The sequence below is a fragment of the Peromyscus eremicus genome, chromosome 1 (assembly GCF_949786415.1).
Source record: "Peromyscus eremicus chromosome 1, PerEre_H2_v1, whole genome shotgun sequence".
Taxonomy (NCBI): Eukaryota; Metazoa; Chordata; class Mammalia; order Rodentia; family Cricetidae; genus Peromyscus; species Peromyscus eremicus.
The window spans coordinates 107,264,491-107,282,798 of NC_081416.1; the positions used below are offsets into that span (position 1 = coordinate 107,264,491).

Below are 18,308 nucleotides of genomic sequence, written 5' to 3' on the forward strand. Positions count from 1 at the left end.
TGTACGGGGCAGGAAGGGGACCAGTACAGTGATATACTTTATTTTAGTATGGTAACTAACAAAATGAAGACGGGGACTATGGAGCAAGCACAGTGCTTCCCAGAAAGTTGCTCTACCACTGACCTTTATCCTCAACCAAGAAACTGCTGCGTTACAGAAAGAACATGCAAGAACAATACTATGTCATGATGCTAAAATATGAATCACCCTCGCCCAGGGAGAATCCTCTGCAAATCACACTTGTGACAAACTCTAATTTAGAAAACATGCAATACTATCCTTGTAGATGATGTACTTGTTTTAGTACTTGTTGTACTAAAAACCATTATTTGTCACACTGAAAAATGCATGGTTTTTAAAGGACATGGGGGGAAAATGAACTTTACAAAGTCCCCACATGAACAGTATCCGCCAAAGGAAGCAACTAAAGAAAGCAATTGTTAAGTTCTTTTCCTCCCGGGGAACTCCAACATCAAATTTTCAATACTGATTCACTATAAAATGACCTCCAGGGACTTCTTATCATCATCTTAAAAATATACTCTACAGACCACTCATTGTTTGGAGCACTGTAAAAAAGATAAAGGAAGGGGAAAGGACATCCTCAGCTAAACCAAAACTTGGAACAATAACAGCAAGTTCAAAAGGGAGGGACCCTGGGGCTTCCTTTGATTACTTTCAGGTGCTCTGGCACTCTATCAACATCTTTGATGACAACTGCCCAGAGTTAATAGGATGTACAAACACATGGCTGTCACTGGCTAAACACACTGACAGGACAAGCATTTGTTGAGTCACCACCATGGGGCAATTAGCAGAAATCTAAGGGTGAACAGGATGCACATGGTCTTGTGGTCACAGCGCTTAGTGTCTGGTGGCAGATCACAGGAAAGGTGAGCATGCAATCAAGTATACAAGTTTTTTTGGGGGGTTTTTTTTTTTTTTTTTTGGTTTTTCGAGACAGGGTTTCTCTGTGTAGCTTTGCGCCTCTCCTGGAACTCACTTGGTAGCCCAGGCTGGCCTCGAACTCACAGAGATCCGCCTGGCTCTGCCTCCCGAGTGCTGGGATTAAAGGCGTGCGTCACCACCGCCCGGCAAGTATACAAGTTTTATTCTGACGGAACATCACAGAGGTCAGTCAAAGGAGGGATGGATAGCCTAGCACTAAAGCCCTGGGTTTCAGCCTCAGCACCCTAATAAAACAAAGCAAGCGTGTCTTATAACTATGCTATTACAAACTCCAAGATAGAAAAAACAAAACCTGACTAAAGTACAATAATTAGTCTGCCATTTATACTTAGTAAAGGCATGCCCTCCCTTGAAAACTACAGTGCTGGCAATTCACAATGGGAAGGGAATCACCACCATCTGCAAGTAAGGTTTTCCTCCCATTCCTCAGACCTCATGGATGGAGCTCATCATTTTGGAATGACCACTTTTACTCATCCTCAAAATAGATGAGATCCTGCTTTCCTCTTGTCAAGTGCAAGTCAAAAAACCTCAACAAGCCCTGCAGGTAAATAAGCACATGATGGAGACTGGAGGAGAGCAAGAAAAAATAAAGCAAAAGCCTGAGGAAAGCTAGAGGGTGGAAATGTGTATCATACCCACCCACCCTTGTTAAAAACAAAAGGAATGCATCGTCAAGGGAGAAAATTTGTCAACTATTAAAGGAGAAAGGCACCTAGGATAAAGTTGATACACACTTGAGAAGGGTGTGGGAGTTCAAAGAGAGTCTTGCCATTAAGTGTGTTGCCAATAGCCACACATAGGATTTTCATACAGTATACATTGCATATGTATCAGTCACTTCTGTTACCTCTCCTGTCCCATGCTCACTCCCACATACCCCCTCCTATTTCCAATTAGTACCCCTCCTACTGTCACACATCTCTGGAGAAGGGCATGCACATGCCACAGCTCATGTACGGAAGTCTAAGGACAGCTCTGGGTGGTAACCCTCACATTCCATCTTGAGACAGGATCTCTTTGCTGTTCAATATTATGTATACGTGGCTAACTGGTCCATGAGACTACAGGGTTTTCCTGTCTCCACCTCCTATCCTGTCATAGAAGTCCTGGGACTACAGAGACACTACCATACCTGTGTGAACTTAGGGGATTCAAACTAAAGTCTTCGCGTTTGTGTGACAAATGCTTTACCTATTCTTTGTAATGACCCACTATTTTTCACTAGGGCTGCTTATACGAACATGGGCACCTTCCCAGCAACTACACCACTAAAGGAAACATTTCTCCCTCCTCTAGAAGCCATTACTACTTAGGAATACTCAGAGAGGGTGGGGCTTCATGAGGTAGTACATGGACCCCATCTTGTACAGGTAATCATAGTTTCTGTGAGTTCAGAAGTCCAACTGCTATGCCATGCCCAACTCCAATCCTTCCTCAGGCTTACATTCTTCCCCGACCCCCTTTTTTGCAATTTTCCCTGTGTCTAGGAGAGGGCAATAGAGATGTCTTGTTTATGGCTAAGCATTCAACAGTCACTTATTCTCAGTCCTTTGACGAGTTACGAGTCTCTGCAGTTACTCCTTTCCACTGCAAAAAGAAGCTTTCTCCGAGTAAAGCTGATGGAGCACTGTTCTATAAGCATACACATAATTATTTAGGATGCTGATGGCAGCACTATCCTATAAGCATAAACATAATTATTTAGGATATAATTTGACAGTTACATCATGTCCATTTAGCAAAACAGCAGCAGTAGCTTCCCCACCAGGGAATATGACCTCCCTAGACAAGGGCTTTCCCAGGGTTTATAGTACCAGACATGGAGTCTCTCTTTGGAATGAACCCATCAGAAAAGCCGCTTTCTCCCATAGCAGACTTGCCACTACTACTAATGGTAGTTCTGCAGAAAGGGTCCCCAGCTAAGGAAGCTGCTGATGACAATCCTTCCCCAGCAGCCTGCATGGCACCGCTGGTACAATGAATGAAGGCTAGCATCTAGTTAAATCTAGTTCCAGTTTGTTTTCTCTGTGTCCTATAACCAGTGGCTCCTTCAGCTAGAGGATCGTATAACCTAGTTGTGTAGGCAAGCAACAGCCATGGCATTTGCCTACAATGTTCTGAAAGCTTAAGGGGCCACCCTGACCAACTAGTAGGGAGCAGCCCACTTCTAACACTGGGATTTTCACTTCATAAAAGTAGCTTCTAAGAGCAGCGTTATACACTTGCCTCCATTCAAACTTCTTTTTTTTAAGTTTTAAATTAACTTAGCGAGGGTCAGGATTGCTTTTCATACATCTTAGCTTTGGCTAAGCCTTCCTAAATCCCATCCTCTCCTCCCTTCCTTGCCCCCACCTCCCCACTTAAACCTTAAGAGTTCTTATTTTAAATTTCTTTATAAAAATGCTGTCACTATGCAAGGAATGTTTACAGTGAACTTTGCTAGTTGTAACAACACCCTTGACTCTGAGCTGGTGAGAAAGTCTACTCAAACCCGAGAGTGAGGGGTTCTTTTTTCTCCTGATGCCCCCTTAATTTTCCTTGTGGATCTTGTCTAGGAGATAAATACCAAAGTCTCTTTTCCTCAAATAGAACCATCCTCCTGCAAAGGAAGTTGTTTCCACCATAGAATTTTGTCTCCTCTGAATCCCCATGCTCACACATTTCTTTTCCAATATCTTATGTTCACCCTGTAGTAGACGCGTTCTTAGCCTTACTTTTCCATTATGAGAAGCATTTTTCTTTGTATGAGTTACAGTGTTTTATAAAATGGAGGCTATGATTCATTGGTGGACTATAAAATCAATTTAGTGAGTCATGGCATCTTTTAAACAAAACTGCATTCCACTGGGCAACCAACCTACAGGTTTTCAATTTTTTTTTATCTTAATAGAAAGTCCAAGTGCATTATGCCCCTGTGAGTATAACTGTATATAAATAACAACTACCTGTTAAACCACATTCTGAGAAATAATTACAGTTCAGACAGTCTCATCAATTAGAGCCCATTTAACAGCCAAATGGATACCACAGACAGTAAATTCCAGGGCAGTGTGGGGAAGGATAGCTCCTTGTAGGAGAAAGTCTTGTAGGAGAATTAAGATTGAAGCAGGGTCCAGTAAAGCTGGACTAGAAGAGAGAAGCTAGTCTGAGACTGGAAGAACAGAGGTACTGAAGGGCTATTATAATGTAATCTGGAACTACATGGAATAGGAGGTAACCCAAAGTAATGTAAAGACACAGCATGGACTAGGCTGGGGTGGGGCTTGGTGGCACAGCACTTGCCTAGCATGCAGGAAGGTCCTAAGCTGACTGGCGAGCACCACAACAAAGGAAGACATTCACATGAAGAGGCGAATATAAATTGGGAAGAAATCATGAAAGGTTTCAGTGATTGGATTTGGGGGATAGGTGTGAAGATGATGAAATCAGCCAGTCCTAACATTAGTGACTAGGCTAAGAGAGACATAAAAAATAGCAGGGTGGTTTTAGAAGGGAGTATGTTGGGCAGTGGTGGCACATGCCTTTAATCCCAGCACAAGGGGAGGCAGAGGCAGGCCGATCTCTGTGAGTTTGAGGCCAGCCTAGGCTACAGAGTAAGATCCAGGAAAGGCTCCAAAGCTACACAGAGGAACCCTGTCTCAAAAAAAAAAAGGAAAAAAGAAAGAAAGAAAGGAAGGAAGGAAGGAAAGAAGGAAGGAAGGAAGGAAGGAGTGTAATAACACTAATATTATAACTAATTGTTATACTCTTTACTAGTCTAGGATACCTCTATCTGGGAAGAATGTTAGAGAATATAAGCATTTAGTCTTAAGGTGCTCAAACTGAAGAACCAAAGCCAATTTTCATCAAGGTCTTATGTGTTTAGATGGAGCTTAAAACCACTTGTATTATTATTTCAGCTATCCATGAACTGAGCTAAGGTGGAAAGTCAAGACATCTTAGAAGGCCAAGGAAAGATGTTTCAAAACTTACAAGTCAAGACATAGGATGCATGTCATCACCTAGAGTTGCCTGCACTTGTGAAGTGTGTGTTCAGAAAGATGAGCCTTGGTGCTACAGAACTTCCAGGTCCACAGACAAGTAAGAGCGAGGCAGATGCACTCAGGATCAGAAAGAGGCTCAGTATACATGGACTCCCGTCTTATAAAGAGTGGTCATGCCTTAGAAATTAGAGCACAAACTTGGGCAAACAGACGTCCCTTCTTAGCTGGAACTTCTCATTCTCATGAGAAGACAAAGGTCAAGGGAAAGAAAGGAAGCCCATCAGCACCAAGGACAAGAGAGCTGTCACCCTGCTTTTCCGTAGGTATCATGTCCCATGAGCTGCTCCCTCAGAGGAAGAAGCCATCAGCGTCAGGAAGTGGTGGAGGTTTCCAAGTGTTTAAAAGGACAGTGTCTGCAGCATGACCCTGCTTCAGACCACTTAGAAATAAAAATTGACTAAGAATAACAAGTACTTCCTTACTTTCCTATCTGATGAGTCAGAACCACTGTCTGGCTTGTAGTTCCTTGTTTAAATTGGGTTATTAAATCACAGTGTAGCTGGCCAAACTTACTGAGTGTAGACAAATATTTTTGTTTTTATCATATGTGGACTCCTATGGAAAACTTCACTAAATGGCACTTGTATCAAAGCACAAACACACACACACACACACACACACATACACACATACACACACATACACACACACACACACACAAGGGAAAGGAATATGAATTAGTAATAATGGTACTTACTAAAACTTAGTAACTTTTAAAAACATTTTCTCAAAACCACAAATGTTCTACAACATAGTAGGAAGAGAGAGGAATTAGAAAGCACATGAGTGAATGAAAGACTGTCTGCCTGAACAGAATCTCCACCATTGTTACATACCCCAGAGTCCCATCTCAAATCTCATTATCTATAACAAAAGAAAGACTGGGAAATGGATTCTGTCACAAGATAATGCCTGTCACTTAGGCTCATTCTAATTCCAAAGAGAAACATTTTAGAAGCTACTTTCTGTCTTCAAAATTAGGAGCCCTCCAAATTGTCAACATCCTCTCATATCCCTTTTCAAAGTGCTGGAATCATACTGAATTATCAGTGGCCATATTCCTGTGATATTCCACTGTGCATGTTAATTGATTTTTGTATATTTTCTCCAACTTAATCTGTGTTCTAATGTATTCCAGTGGCCCTTCAGGGAGCAAAGGAAAATTTTTTCTTCTCTCCAGAAAGCATGTCCTAAAGGCAGTACTGCTCAAAGAAAGCTCTGGAGGAAATGTGACATTAACAACCTGTTTTGTTCCTAACTGATGTGTCCGCCTATGAAATGGGATTGGGAAGAAGCATAACACCATGGGTTTGGTAGAGGCAGGGGCACCTGGAGACTGTTCCTCACCAGTGGCACAACAGCAACTTGAGTTAGGAATACATGTAAGGGCAAATGAAGATTTATAGATAATTAGCCTTGTTGTTTAACAAAATCATGCTTCCTTTAGCTCTCTAGTACGTTTGCATTGTTTAAAGTGTGTGTGCACATGCACGTGTGCGTATTCACACGTACATGCCTTGACCATGCTAAGTATAGACTCACCACTGAAATACACCTCCCTGCCAGCAGTGACCTGTAAGAAGTCATTTTTCTTCTTCTTTTTTATTGTATATATTCATACATATGTGTGTGCATCCATGCGTGGAAGCCAGAGATCAATTTCATTGTCACTCCTCAAAACCTAACCACCCTGTTTTGAGATAGGGTCTTTCACTGGCCTGGAGTTAGCCAAACAGGCAAGGCTGGCTAGCCAGCAAGCCCAAGGGATCCACCTGTCTCCACCTCCCCATGCTGGAATGACAAGTATACATCACCACCCTCAGGTTTAAAAACAAAAACAAAAACAAAAAACATGAGTCCCAGGGATCAAAGTCAGGTCCTCATGCTTCCAAGGCAAGCACTAAACTGACTGAGCTCTCTCCCTGGTCTACATGTTTCTGAATGTTTTCATTTTTACCCTCTCAACTGCCACAATCTATATACTAAACGAAGGAAAGCGGGGGATTCACTGTTACTTTCTGAATCTCTTTGTAGGTAAGCTGGAAGGAGGATTCAAATAGAAGTCTAGCTACAGCTTGCAGACTACTAAGAAGAACACAATGAAAACAAAGAAAACAAATAGACCTTTTTATAGAATAAAATTATATTTTAATTTGCTCCTCAAGAAGAAACAAACCCTTAGGACATAAATTTACATAACTGTCACCATCCCCCATACATACAGCTCTTTCCTACTTCAATGTATATTGATGTGGAGAAGAGGGAAGGCACAGGATACAGATAACAAGATTTGTGAAGACAATACATGCTAAGTACAATAACACTCGGTGTGCCAGGGAAGAACATGGGTGTGGTCAAGACAATGGCCCAGTTTTTGAAAAGGAATAAGGCAGCAGGTGTGGTGGCACACCCCAGAACCCAAGCACTTTGGATGCAGAGACGGGTGGGTCATAGTTTGAGGCTAGCCTGAACTATGCACTGAGAAGCTGTCTCGAGAAGAAAGGGGCAGGGCACTAATAGAAGGATATAAAACAACTACCCTAACATAAGGCAAGCGTAAGACACCTGTTACCATGGAAGTATAAGGGACTGGCCAGCCACACTCTCCGATTTTGAAATGACTGGCAGTGACAGTGTCTGTGATGGAACTTAAGACAGATGAATGGATGAGGCTGATAAAGGCAGGAAAGGCTAACCAAGAAACAATGGAAGGTAATAATGTGGGCCAAGGAACAGAGACAGGAAAGGAATGAACACGTGTGGAGAACAGATTAGAAACTGGAGCCACAGAGTGAAAGCCTGTCAGTGCAACCAGACTCTGTTCTCCCTGATTCCTACCTTGGCCTAAGACAGGGTCTCACTCTGTAGTCCAAGCTGACTTGAACTCATGACAACCCTCCAGCCTTGGTCTCCCAAATACTGTAGATTACAGGCATGAGTCACCAATGAGGCTCAGGATAGTGTTCTTAATATAGCAAACAATAAGGAACCATGGCACATTCTGAGCAGAAGAGTGACTTGATTTAGATGATTAATGGGAACCATAAGAACAACAATAGAAAGGGATCTACAGAGACAACCAACTGGTCTTGTTTTCCAGAAGTCAGGGTGTCACAGCAATGGGGGTACAACAACAGTGGGGGTACATAAATGAAAATAATAGACTACAAATGGAATCAACTCAAACATTACAAGTGAATAGATTACAAGAGAAAGAAGAGCCCAAGATAACTAACACCTCAGGCTCTGGGGGCTTCTTTCTCCTTGGGTCCAAAGTCCTTTCCTCAGAAAACTACCCACACACACAGGCATGCTGAACATTGTTGTACTGCTGTACCACACACATACACACCCCCACACACACACACACACCACTCCCTCCATTTGTTTCAAGATAATTATTACAAGTTGTAATCATTTTACTTTATGTGTATAGGTGTTTTGCCTTCATGTATGTCTGTGAACCATGTGTGAAGTACCTTTGGAGGATAGACGAGGGCATTAGATCCCTGAAACAAGCTTAGATGGTTGTGAGCAGCCATGTGGATGCTAGGGATTAAACCCTGGTCCTCTGGAAAAGCAGCCAGTGTTCTTAACCACTGAGCCATTGCTCCAGTCCCCCAGCTGTAATCTTGAGACAGACTGGAATAGTGGTTAAAATAGCTAACACTCTGTGGTTCAGTTTCCTCATGAATAAATTAGAGATATTAGAAACAAGATGTCACAGATAATATCACTTTGAAAATGAATAAGTCAATATATATAAAGTGCTTAGAACACTGCCTGGTACATAGAGATAGCTCAAATAGTATATATTATTTACTATTGAAACTATTTGTGTGGGGGATGGAGATAGGGAAGAGAAAATTAAGCTGGGCACAGAACAGCTGAGGTGAAAGACCACCTAGAAAGGGTTTGACAATGGCCTAAAAGCAGTCCAGAAGGAAACCGTGGGAGTAAGTGTACGAGTGTCTTCCTGCTGCAGCCAGAAGGGACTAAAAGCAGACAGATGGATGGGAGAGGTCAAAGGGTTGGAGCAAATGCAAGCTTTGGTCTGATTTCTGTGGTTTTAACCCCCTTTTGGGCACACCCAAATTCCTCTTGGAAATCTTTCTTGCTGTTCCTTTCCCCCCTAACCCCCTTATAATCATATAGAAATGAGGTAGGAAAGGGCACATTTTTTCTCTTTTTTTTAATCCTTGTCCCAGCTGTAAACAGAAGGCAAGAATGTAAAATACTAAAGAAAAGATACAAAGCAGCCACAGATGTACAGTAAAGGAAACAAGTGTGGCTATGTCTATCCAGGCCAGTGGCATGAGACTGACGGTCCTCAGAGTGCCCAGGCTTAGACTCCAATGCTATCACATACTGCCTGTCAGCCAAAACAAAGCAAATTTTTGTTAAACCTCTTTAAACAGAGTATTAAATGATTCAGGTTCATTGTAATTTGAAAAATATAGAGAAGTAGAAAGTATAAAAATGAGATTTCACCTATTGCTGATTTTTCCAGCACTGCTAAAATTACCCTTCACTCTCTGCACAGTTAGTTATAAACACACTTGCAAACCTATTGGACCCTGTCAAGTAATGGTGTGGCTCTCTCAGTGTCATCCCATTACTGCTCCCTGAGTTGGGGTGGGTTTGCTCTTTCCTTCTAAGTCTCCCTTTTTCCTCCCAACTCCTGCCTTAAAATGTCATCATCGAGCTAGACGATCTTGCCAGCCCTCTTGCACAATCACTAGTGACCCTGCTCACTTCCCCTCTTTCATGACAAGTCTACCTCCTTGCTTACTACCATTCCACATAACATCTTTGAAATGTTTTTCATTTATCTTGTTGCATTTTCTTCCATCTTCCAATAATTTTGTGTTCTACTTGATCACTACCTCTTCTTCAAGTCCTAGATCTTGTCATTCCCAGTCACACCAATCTTGCAGTACTCTGAATGTCGGGGGCACTCAACTTTCTTCTTTCATTACAGTTCACTATTTCTATCATGAGTCCCTAAACCCTTCAACCTCACTACTGTCCTTTATCCCACTCATTCCCATGCCCCTGCTTACATGGCTTAATTCCCATGGCCAATGACTGTAATCGTGCCTTGAAATGGTATTCTATGGCCATGTCCCACTTAGATATCTAGGCTGGCCAGATAACCAAGTGATCCTCCTGCCCCTGCCGCCTGAGTAACAGAAAATGCAAGCACACTTCCCCATACCCAGCTACAATGAGCATCTATAAGAAAACACCTCCACTAACTCCTCTGTTCTTATCCATCCATGACTTTACAGCTTATCTGCATACTAAAACAGGTTCAAATATGTTTCCTGCTCCACCTTTTTCTGAACTCCTGACTCAAGTAGCAAGTCTAGGAACAAGTTCTTTATCTCCTCCCATTCCCAAACTTATTCTTCCCAAAGCTTTCCCCATCTTAGTAAATGGTAATTTCATCTTCCAATCTGTTCAGGTCAAGAAACCATGAAACCATCTATTTCTACTTCTCTCTCACACCACATCTAATTCATCAACTATACCTCCCAACTATATCTTCACAGAAATTCCTGAACTTGAACACTTCTCACACTTCCACTACTACTCTACTAATTCAAGTCAACACTGTAGTCTGAATTCTTTTCAGTAGCCTACTCTTCCTGCTCCACCCAGTTCCCCTCCATAGTCCATTCTTAACACAATAGCCAGATCACATCTGTTAAAACATTAGTTAGAATATGTCACTCAGGCTGGAGAGATGGCTCAGTGGTTAAGAGCACTGACTGTTCTTCCAGAAGACTTGGGTTCAAGTCCCAGCACCCACATGGCAGCTCACAATTGTCTCTAACATCCTCACACAGGCATACATGCAGGCAAAATACCAATGCAAATGAAATAAAAATAAATAAATTAATTTAAAAAAATATGTCACTCTTCTGCTACTGATACTCCAAAGGCTTCTCACCTAACTCTTAATAAAGACTCAATTCTTTAAGGTTCCCATGTAGTCTGTCCCCTTTTCTACCTTCCTACCCTACCCTACTTCTCCTTCCTTTGCACATGGACCCTAGCCACACTGGCCTTAGAACTGTTCTCACCAGACCCACACTTATTCCTGAGTTTGTGTACTTGTTCCTCCCTGTGCCTAGAATACTGTACAGAAAGTTCTTCCCCCAGTCACTAGGAAAGTGCCTAGAATAAAATAGGCACCCCCAAAATAATAGATAAATTTGAAGACATGTTTGCTGTGGTTCGGGTATAGTTTGTCTCCTCCAAGTATTTATATGCTGGAAGTTTGGCCATGAGCAAAGATGTTGGTAGTTGGTGAAATCTATATGAGGTGGAGCCTAGTAGGAGGTAATTAGGTCATTTGGGGCACTCCCCTCTTAGAGATTAACTCATGAAATGAGTTTTCCTATGACTTGTTATAAAATAATGGGCTGCCTCCTCTGTGTTCTCTGGCTCATCATATATTTCCTCTTATTAGTTCCTGCCATGATATGATGCAGCCACCAAAGTCAGTGGCATACTATAGCTTAAACTGTCATACTCAACACAGTTCTATTATTTATAAAGTACTCCCCTTCAGATACTTTGGTATAGCAGTGGGAAATGGATTAATGCAATACTGTACACTCATTTTTTCTGTTTTCATTCATCATTAATGAATGAACATTTTCCTTCATTGTCAGATGTGCGTCCCTTAAGACCCTAATTTTTAAGAGCTAATAAGACTCAATTTTACAAATACACTACAAATCAAAATAAAACAACAACAACAAAAAATACATCACAAACTAGTTACAATTTCAACTTGAAAAACTAGTTGGTTTACAAATGGGATAAACTGGGTGTGTCTTCCTTTGATTTTTCTAAATTTCAAAAGTGTCACTTCTAAAACAGACACTGAAGTGTTCTGTGTCTAAATCCCATAGAGCACAAAATGGGCTAACAGTGCAACCTTAAAGTGAATTTATATTTAGTTATGTTTTAATATTAGCTGATAAAACATCAGACATTCAGCAAATAGAATTACTATTTTAGTCATCTTATTAATAAAATTCTAACAACCTCCATTACCAAATTTTCCCTCCACATTTTGCCAAAACTCAAACTAGTATAGAAAAAAAATAACCAGAAATGGTTTGGTATTTCTTTTTATATGCCTACATGAGAGAAAAATCATTTCAAGAAGAAAAACATTAATTCCTATGCTACAAGTTTATTAGCTTATAAAACAAGGGTTTTATACAATTTATACAGGATATTTTCCTATTTAGACCTCAGGGCAACCTTGGGATCCACTATTAAGTGTGACCGCCATCCCCCACCCCAGCAGCTTCAATTCTAGATAGACAAGTTATGTAACCTCTAAGTTAAATGTGATATTGTTCAGTAGGAAGAATGTGTTTCTCTCTTTTAATGTCTGACAAATTCCGTTTTAAAAATGTAGAAAAAAAAGACACTAGAAAAAGAATAAAACAGCGGTACAAGAATTAAAAATCAGGGCTGAATAGATGGCTCAGCAGTTAAGGGCACTGACTGCTTTCCCAAAGGACTGGGGTTCAAATCCTAGCACCGACATGGCAGCTAACAACTGTCTGTAACTCCAAAATCTGACACTCTCACACAGACTTACCTGCAGACAAAATACCAATGTACATAAAATAAAAGTAAATAAATTAAAAAAAAAATTAAAAATCACTTGTAAAATAAATATCATGGTAAAAAGTGTGATATTTGAATAAACTTATGTGCATAAATTATTTAAAAAATACTATAAAATGTATGGTATTTTCCCTTCATTTGTTTTGATTGGAGTGCTTTTATACATTTTATTTCCACATACTTCCACTTTATTTTTCAAAGGTCAGGATCTTTAATGTGGTGTTTCTCATGAGTGCTTCCTCATACCTCACAATGATCTGCTCATAGTCCACCCTTCCAGGAAGAAGCACCCCTCAGACAGAATGTACCTCTGTTTTCCTGTGTCTCCCTTTACCTGAGTGGCATATCATATGTGTTATCATTCAGAGATTTTTTTTTCATTAATTAAAATGCCCTTGTGGACTTTAAAAAAAAATAAAATGCAACAGAAAATGTTCAAAGAGATGTTCATGTTTTCCAGAATAACAATTTTAGCTATAAGCAATTATTAAATATATTATTCTGAATGGAAAGAAGTAAATTAAAGCATTAAGCAACAGAAAGATAAAAATAATTATTACTTAGTATTTACTGACTGTCCAGTGATTTACAATGTGCTAGATAGGCACTTTGCACATATCACCACATTTCATAACAAATCTGTGAGATGTGTAGTATAATTATTACCATTTTGCTAACTGTATAATAGGGGCTACCTCCAAGCAATTCATCAGTTTATTCAGATAGGGCAAAAACAGAATTCATTCTCAAAGCTGTTTGTCTCTAGAGCCTATGCTCTTAATTATTACCATACTTAACTTCTACCCAGCCCCCCACCCTCCACCATGTAGATCAAAGCCAATCCATCACATCTAAGAGGCCAGCTCCATGACCTCTAAGATTCCATCCAGAAACGACTCCATCATCAAACATAGTGACAGTTAAGAATTCATATAATACTAGTTATACTCCAGGCCTAAGGGAAGGTCAGCAATAGAAACCAATGAGGGGAAAGAAGAGCGAAAGATAATTATCAATTTCTTCTTCTAAGCAGCTCCTTGTGGCTGCATTTTAGTGGACATCAGGCAAAAGTTAGAAAGAGGAACCCAAACAGGAACAGAAAGCAGAACTGAAAAATGCACATAACAAAATACCCCAGTCCACTGATGCATTTACCCCACAACTAAGGAAGGAGATGTGGAAGGCCTGCAGGAGTGGCCATGAGGCCCACACTGGAACAAGACACAGACTACAGAAATGCTCACCAGCAGTTAAGAATAGCTGGGTGCAGATGACCAGCAGTTTTCAGAAGAGGCATAATCAGAGCACTCCCGAGTTAGGCCAATCTGAAAGGCATAATCAGCCCAATGGCTGAGCAACACGATGAATAATGAGATAGATAATGTACTCAAGCAGAAATAAGAAGAGATAAGAAATTCAGGGAGATAAAAGCAAAGGCTGAAGAAAGCTCTCCTGGGCCCAGGTAAAATTAAGAAACCTGGCAGAAAGAAGCTGTTCCTTGTGTTGGGATCATGGTGACCTTTGATTCTATTCCTGTCTAAACATCTGCCTTGCTAGCTAAGACATCTGCTGTGGGAAGTTCTGTATGGCAAATGTGTTGCTAATTAGTCGATAAATAAAACACTGATTGGCCATTGGCTAGGCAGGAAGTGTAGGCGGGACAAGGAGGAGAATAAAGCTGGGAAGTGGAAGGCTGAGTCAGAGAGACACTGCCAGCCACCACGATGAGAAACAGCATGTGAAGATGCCTGTAAGCCACGAGCCATGTGGCAAGGTATAAATTTATAGAAATGGATTAATTTAAGCTGTAAGAACAGTTAGCAAGAAGCCTGCCACTGCCATACAGTTTGCAACCAATATAAGTCTCTGTGTTTACTTGGTCGGGTTTGAGCGGCTGTGGGACTGGCAGGTGAGAGAGATTTGTCCTGACTGTGGGCCAGGCAGGAAAACTCTAGCTACAGACATCTGTTGCCACCCATAGCTAGAATGACATGTTGTCTTGGAGCTTTGTTCTACTTTTAAGAATACACTTCTATTAAGAATGTGTAAGCGGAGGCTAGGCAGATGGTGGTTGTCAGTAAAGAACCTGAGGTCTGACTCTTCCCCCACAGCCACACTCTAAAAAACTGGGCATGGCTTTGGCCTATAATCCTAGAGCTGGGGAGACAGAAACAAGAGAATCTCTAGAGCTCATTGGCTAGCTAGCCTGAATTCAGTGAGAAACCTTGCCTCAAAAAGTAGAGGGGGAGCAATTAAAGAAGAAAACCCTCTGCAAAAATCCACACATACATGCATGTGTACCTGTATACATATCCACATACCCACACTAACATGTACACACACACAAGTACAAATAGGGTAGAGATGTAGCTCAGTTGGTGCTTGCCTAACATGCCCAAGCCCTGGGTTTAATTCCCACCACCCCATAAACCAGACATGGTAGTGAAAGTGTCTAAAGTATAAACTCTGTACAAGCCTAGAGTATGAAGTTTTACTGAGTAAAGCCAAACATAGTTGCCAACCACTGAAAATATAAGTCTTAAATTATCTTAAACAATGGAGGGGATGGGGGAACAGCTCAGTGAGAGCACTTCTTGTGTGAGCATAAGGACCTGAGTTCAGATCAAAGCACCCATATAAAAAGTCAGCCATGGCCTCACACTTGCCTGCAACCCCAATGGGTGAAGACGAGATCATTGGGACTAACTGCCTGCCAAGCTTCCAGGTTCAGTAAGAGAACCCATCTCAAGGGAATGAGGCAGAGAGTGATAGTGCACAACACCTGACTCCTCCTCCCCAATCCATATGTGCACTTACTAGTGCAACACACACACACACACACACACACACCCAGGGAAAAACATACAAAGGAAAATAAATTAGCATCATTCTATCCCTCTACCCTTCCATTACCCTGACGCATTATTCCCAGAGAGATTTTAGAGATCATGTTCTAAAACTTCTTCCTCTAACTTCACTGTTAATAACTGGATGTTGTAAAGTTATATATGTGTACCCAAAAATTCAAAAAGCTCCAGTACAAATATTAGGGATAGTTCCATGGTGAAAGGCCCTGAGTTCAATTTTGTTTTTATAATAAACAAAGAAAAAAGTGTTTATTTTTAAATCCCAGTATAAAGAAAGCAGATAGAAGCAGAACACCTCAAGTGTGGGGGGCCCGGGAGAGAGGAAGTCCTAGGGTTCCTAATATAGCCTTCATTTCAGCTAGACCCAACTAGCCTCCATAGTAGCTGGCTCCACCAAAAGGTCTTCCTAGGTAAAGCGTAAAATGCAGTGGGCCTGACTTCAGCTTCTCAACTTACAAATAAGGAAACTGTATCACAGGAGATGAAAGGAGCTGCTTCCAAAAGACTTCTGCTACTTCTGTGAAAATGGAAATATTGTCTCCGTGTGATAAACCCACACTTAAATTTCTAGGGTTTTTTAAAACTTCAAAAATGAATTGTTCTACAACCCCATGCGATCCCTCTTCGCCAAACTCCTATTCAAACTTCCCATTCGTAACCATGCATCCGTAATTGCCAACTTCGGACAGCTACTCTGCTAGGGCTATGTTCCTGCGCTCATTCACCGTCACTACAGCCTTTGGTAAGTCAACAAAGGTGGCTCAGAAACTAAGTGTAACCTGTCCAAGATTACAAAGTTAGGCCGGGATCTTGCTGCGATTTCTAAAGCCAAGCTCAGACTCTTGCACTCTTTCTAATCCCAGTGCCTTGCCCACTCATGCCTACGACTCCTAGAAATACAGGCTTGTAAGTGTGCCTTGTCATTTCAGAGCGCACAGGTACTTTTCCATTCAGTCCAGTAGGGCAATGCCTCATGCTACAGCCAAGTAGAAAGGCATTGGAGCCGCTTAAAACTGTGCACTCAAGTTAGAGACCTGATCCTTGCACTCTCCTCAGATCTGAATACAGACCTTCAACCTCTAAAGGGAACATTTCAGCTGAGAGGAGCAGTTTAGTGAAGAAAGCAAGCTGGCGCTTTATAGTACCAGTATTAAATAACAGGCACATTAGAATTCGTGTTGAGAGAACTAGCGGTCACGGTTAGTCTCCATACATTAGAATTCGGGTTCAGAGACCTGGGGTCAAAGCTGGTCTCCATAATTTGGTTTTGGCCAAGGTAAAAAAAAAGTTTAGATTGAGGCATCCTCTGAGAGTTGGTTGTGAAGTGTTAAAAATATGTATCCCGGACCTCCAAAACGGGAGGAATACATTTCTCTTGGTCTTTGTTGGGGAACATGGGAATATTTTTATTGATAAATTTTAAAGTAGGTCTTAAGGCCACCCTCCAGAAAATGTGAACTAAAACCAAAGCAAGTCCTACGTATTAGAGTTAGAATTTGAAGTGGGCGGCGGTGCTCCATCCAGCTTTACTAGCCAAGCAAGGTATGGGCGGTTGGTACCTGGGACTTGGAATCCCTACTTCCCAGCCTCCGCTTACCTTCTGTTCAAAGTAAAGAACTGAGTAGCTATAGGCTACAGCAGGGTCGGGTGTGGGGCTGGTTGGCAAGCTCAGGCTGCTCAGGGTCTCTGACCTAGACCGGATCGTCGTGGCGGCCCCGAGGGATAGGAAAGGCAGGAGCAGGAGAGCCCGGCAGCCCATGGCTCGGGCTGGCAGCCACAGTCTGGGCAGCTGGAGAAAGGAGGGCCACCTACAGAAGCGCGCAGCCTAAGCCCGGCCCAGCTCGTAGCTCCGCCCACTGCAGACTAGCTCCTCCCCGCGGGAAACCCGAAGCCTGGCAGCTCCTGGCCGCACCGGCATCGCCTCTGCCACCCTAGCCGCACGCCCTCCCCCTCCTCCCCGCCTGCCTCCACTGCGGTCACCGTCTACGTCGGCCTTTATCCCGTAGGGCTTTGCCCCATCCTTATCTATGGCTCCCCAAACCCTATCGCTACTCTAGGTCACGCCATATTCCTGCCTTTATCGTCACCATCGCAGTATCCCCGCAACCTCAGCCCCACTGCAACAACCCCGGCTCTCGGCAAATCCTACATAATGGCGAAAGAGAGGGGAGGGGGAGGGGAGGGGAGTGGGGGAGGGGAGAGGAGAGACTGAATTTATCGACAATCTCCACCAGGCATGACGACACACACGTGACCTCTCACTCCACCAGAACAGCAACCCTGCAGACCGTGTATGTCTGTCATTTCTACTTAGATGAGGACACAAGTACAAGGACCCGACACTTGGGTCTCTCAGGGAGCAGGAAGGGGAAGGAGGTTGGCAGATCTCTCCGCCCTCCTTCAACCTGGTCCGGCTCTTGGCCTCCATAGTGCCCCCAGGGTCCTCGGTTCTCGGGCCACCCCATCCTCCGCACCCCCCGCCCAGCCCAGCCCTTCTGAGCCCGCTGGGTCGTCCGTGCAGACTGAGCCTCCTTCCCAGCCGGAGGAACCCATCAGGCCCCGCCAGGCGGGCCGCGATGGCGGCTCCCTCTCCAACAGCGCCCCCTCCCGTCCGGCCCGCGGCGCCAACCTTCACCCGCTCCCACGCCCTCGGCGACCGCCTGACGCGAGCGGCCACCCCTTCCCACGCCTCGTGCCTGCCCGGCTTCCCCCGCACTTGGCCGGAGGGACCACTGCTCCACCAGTCGGAGAAGAACGTCCCTCCAAA

At 42.8% G+C, this 18,308-nt stretch overlaps 1 protein-coding gene across 2 annotated transcripts in view; it reads right to left on the reverse strand.

The window, feature by feature from the left end:
• LOC131917448 (lysosomal Pro-X carboxypeptidase-like) overlaps positions 1-18,281 on the reverse strand; it is a 52,999-nt gene extending 34,718 nt beyond the window's left edge. The window contains exon 1 of one of the 2 annotated variants that reach the window (XM_059271291.1): positions 18,258-18,281. Coding sequence is in view for 1 of the 2 variants with exons in the window: in XM_059271274.1 (XP_059127257.1) it covers positions 17,139-17,300 (162 nt within the window). In the remaining variant the exon portion in view is untranslated. Of the gene's footprint in view, positions 1-17,138; positions 17,733-18,257 lie in introns of those variants that run through there. The other variant, XM_059271274.1, reaches the window with a different exon arrangement.
• Between the last annotated feature and the right edge of the window lie 27 nt (positions 18,282-18,308).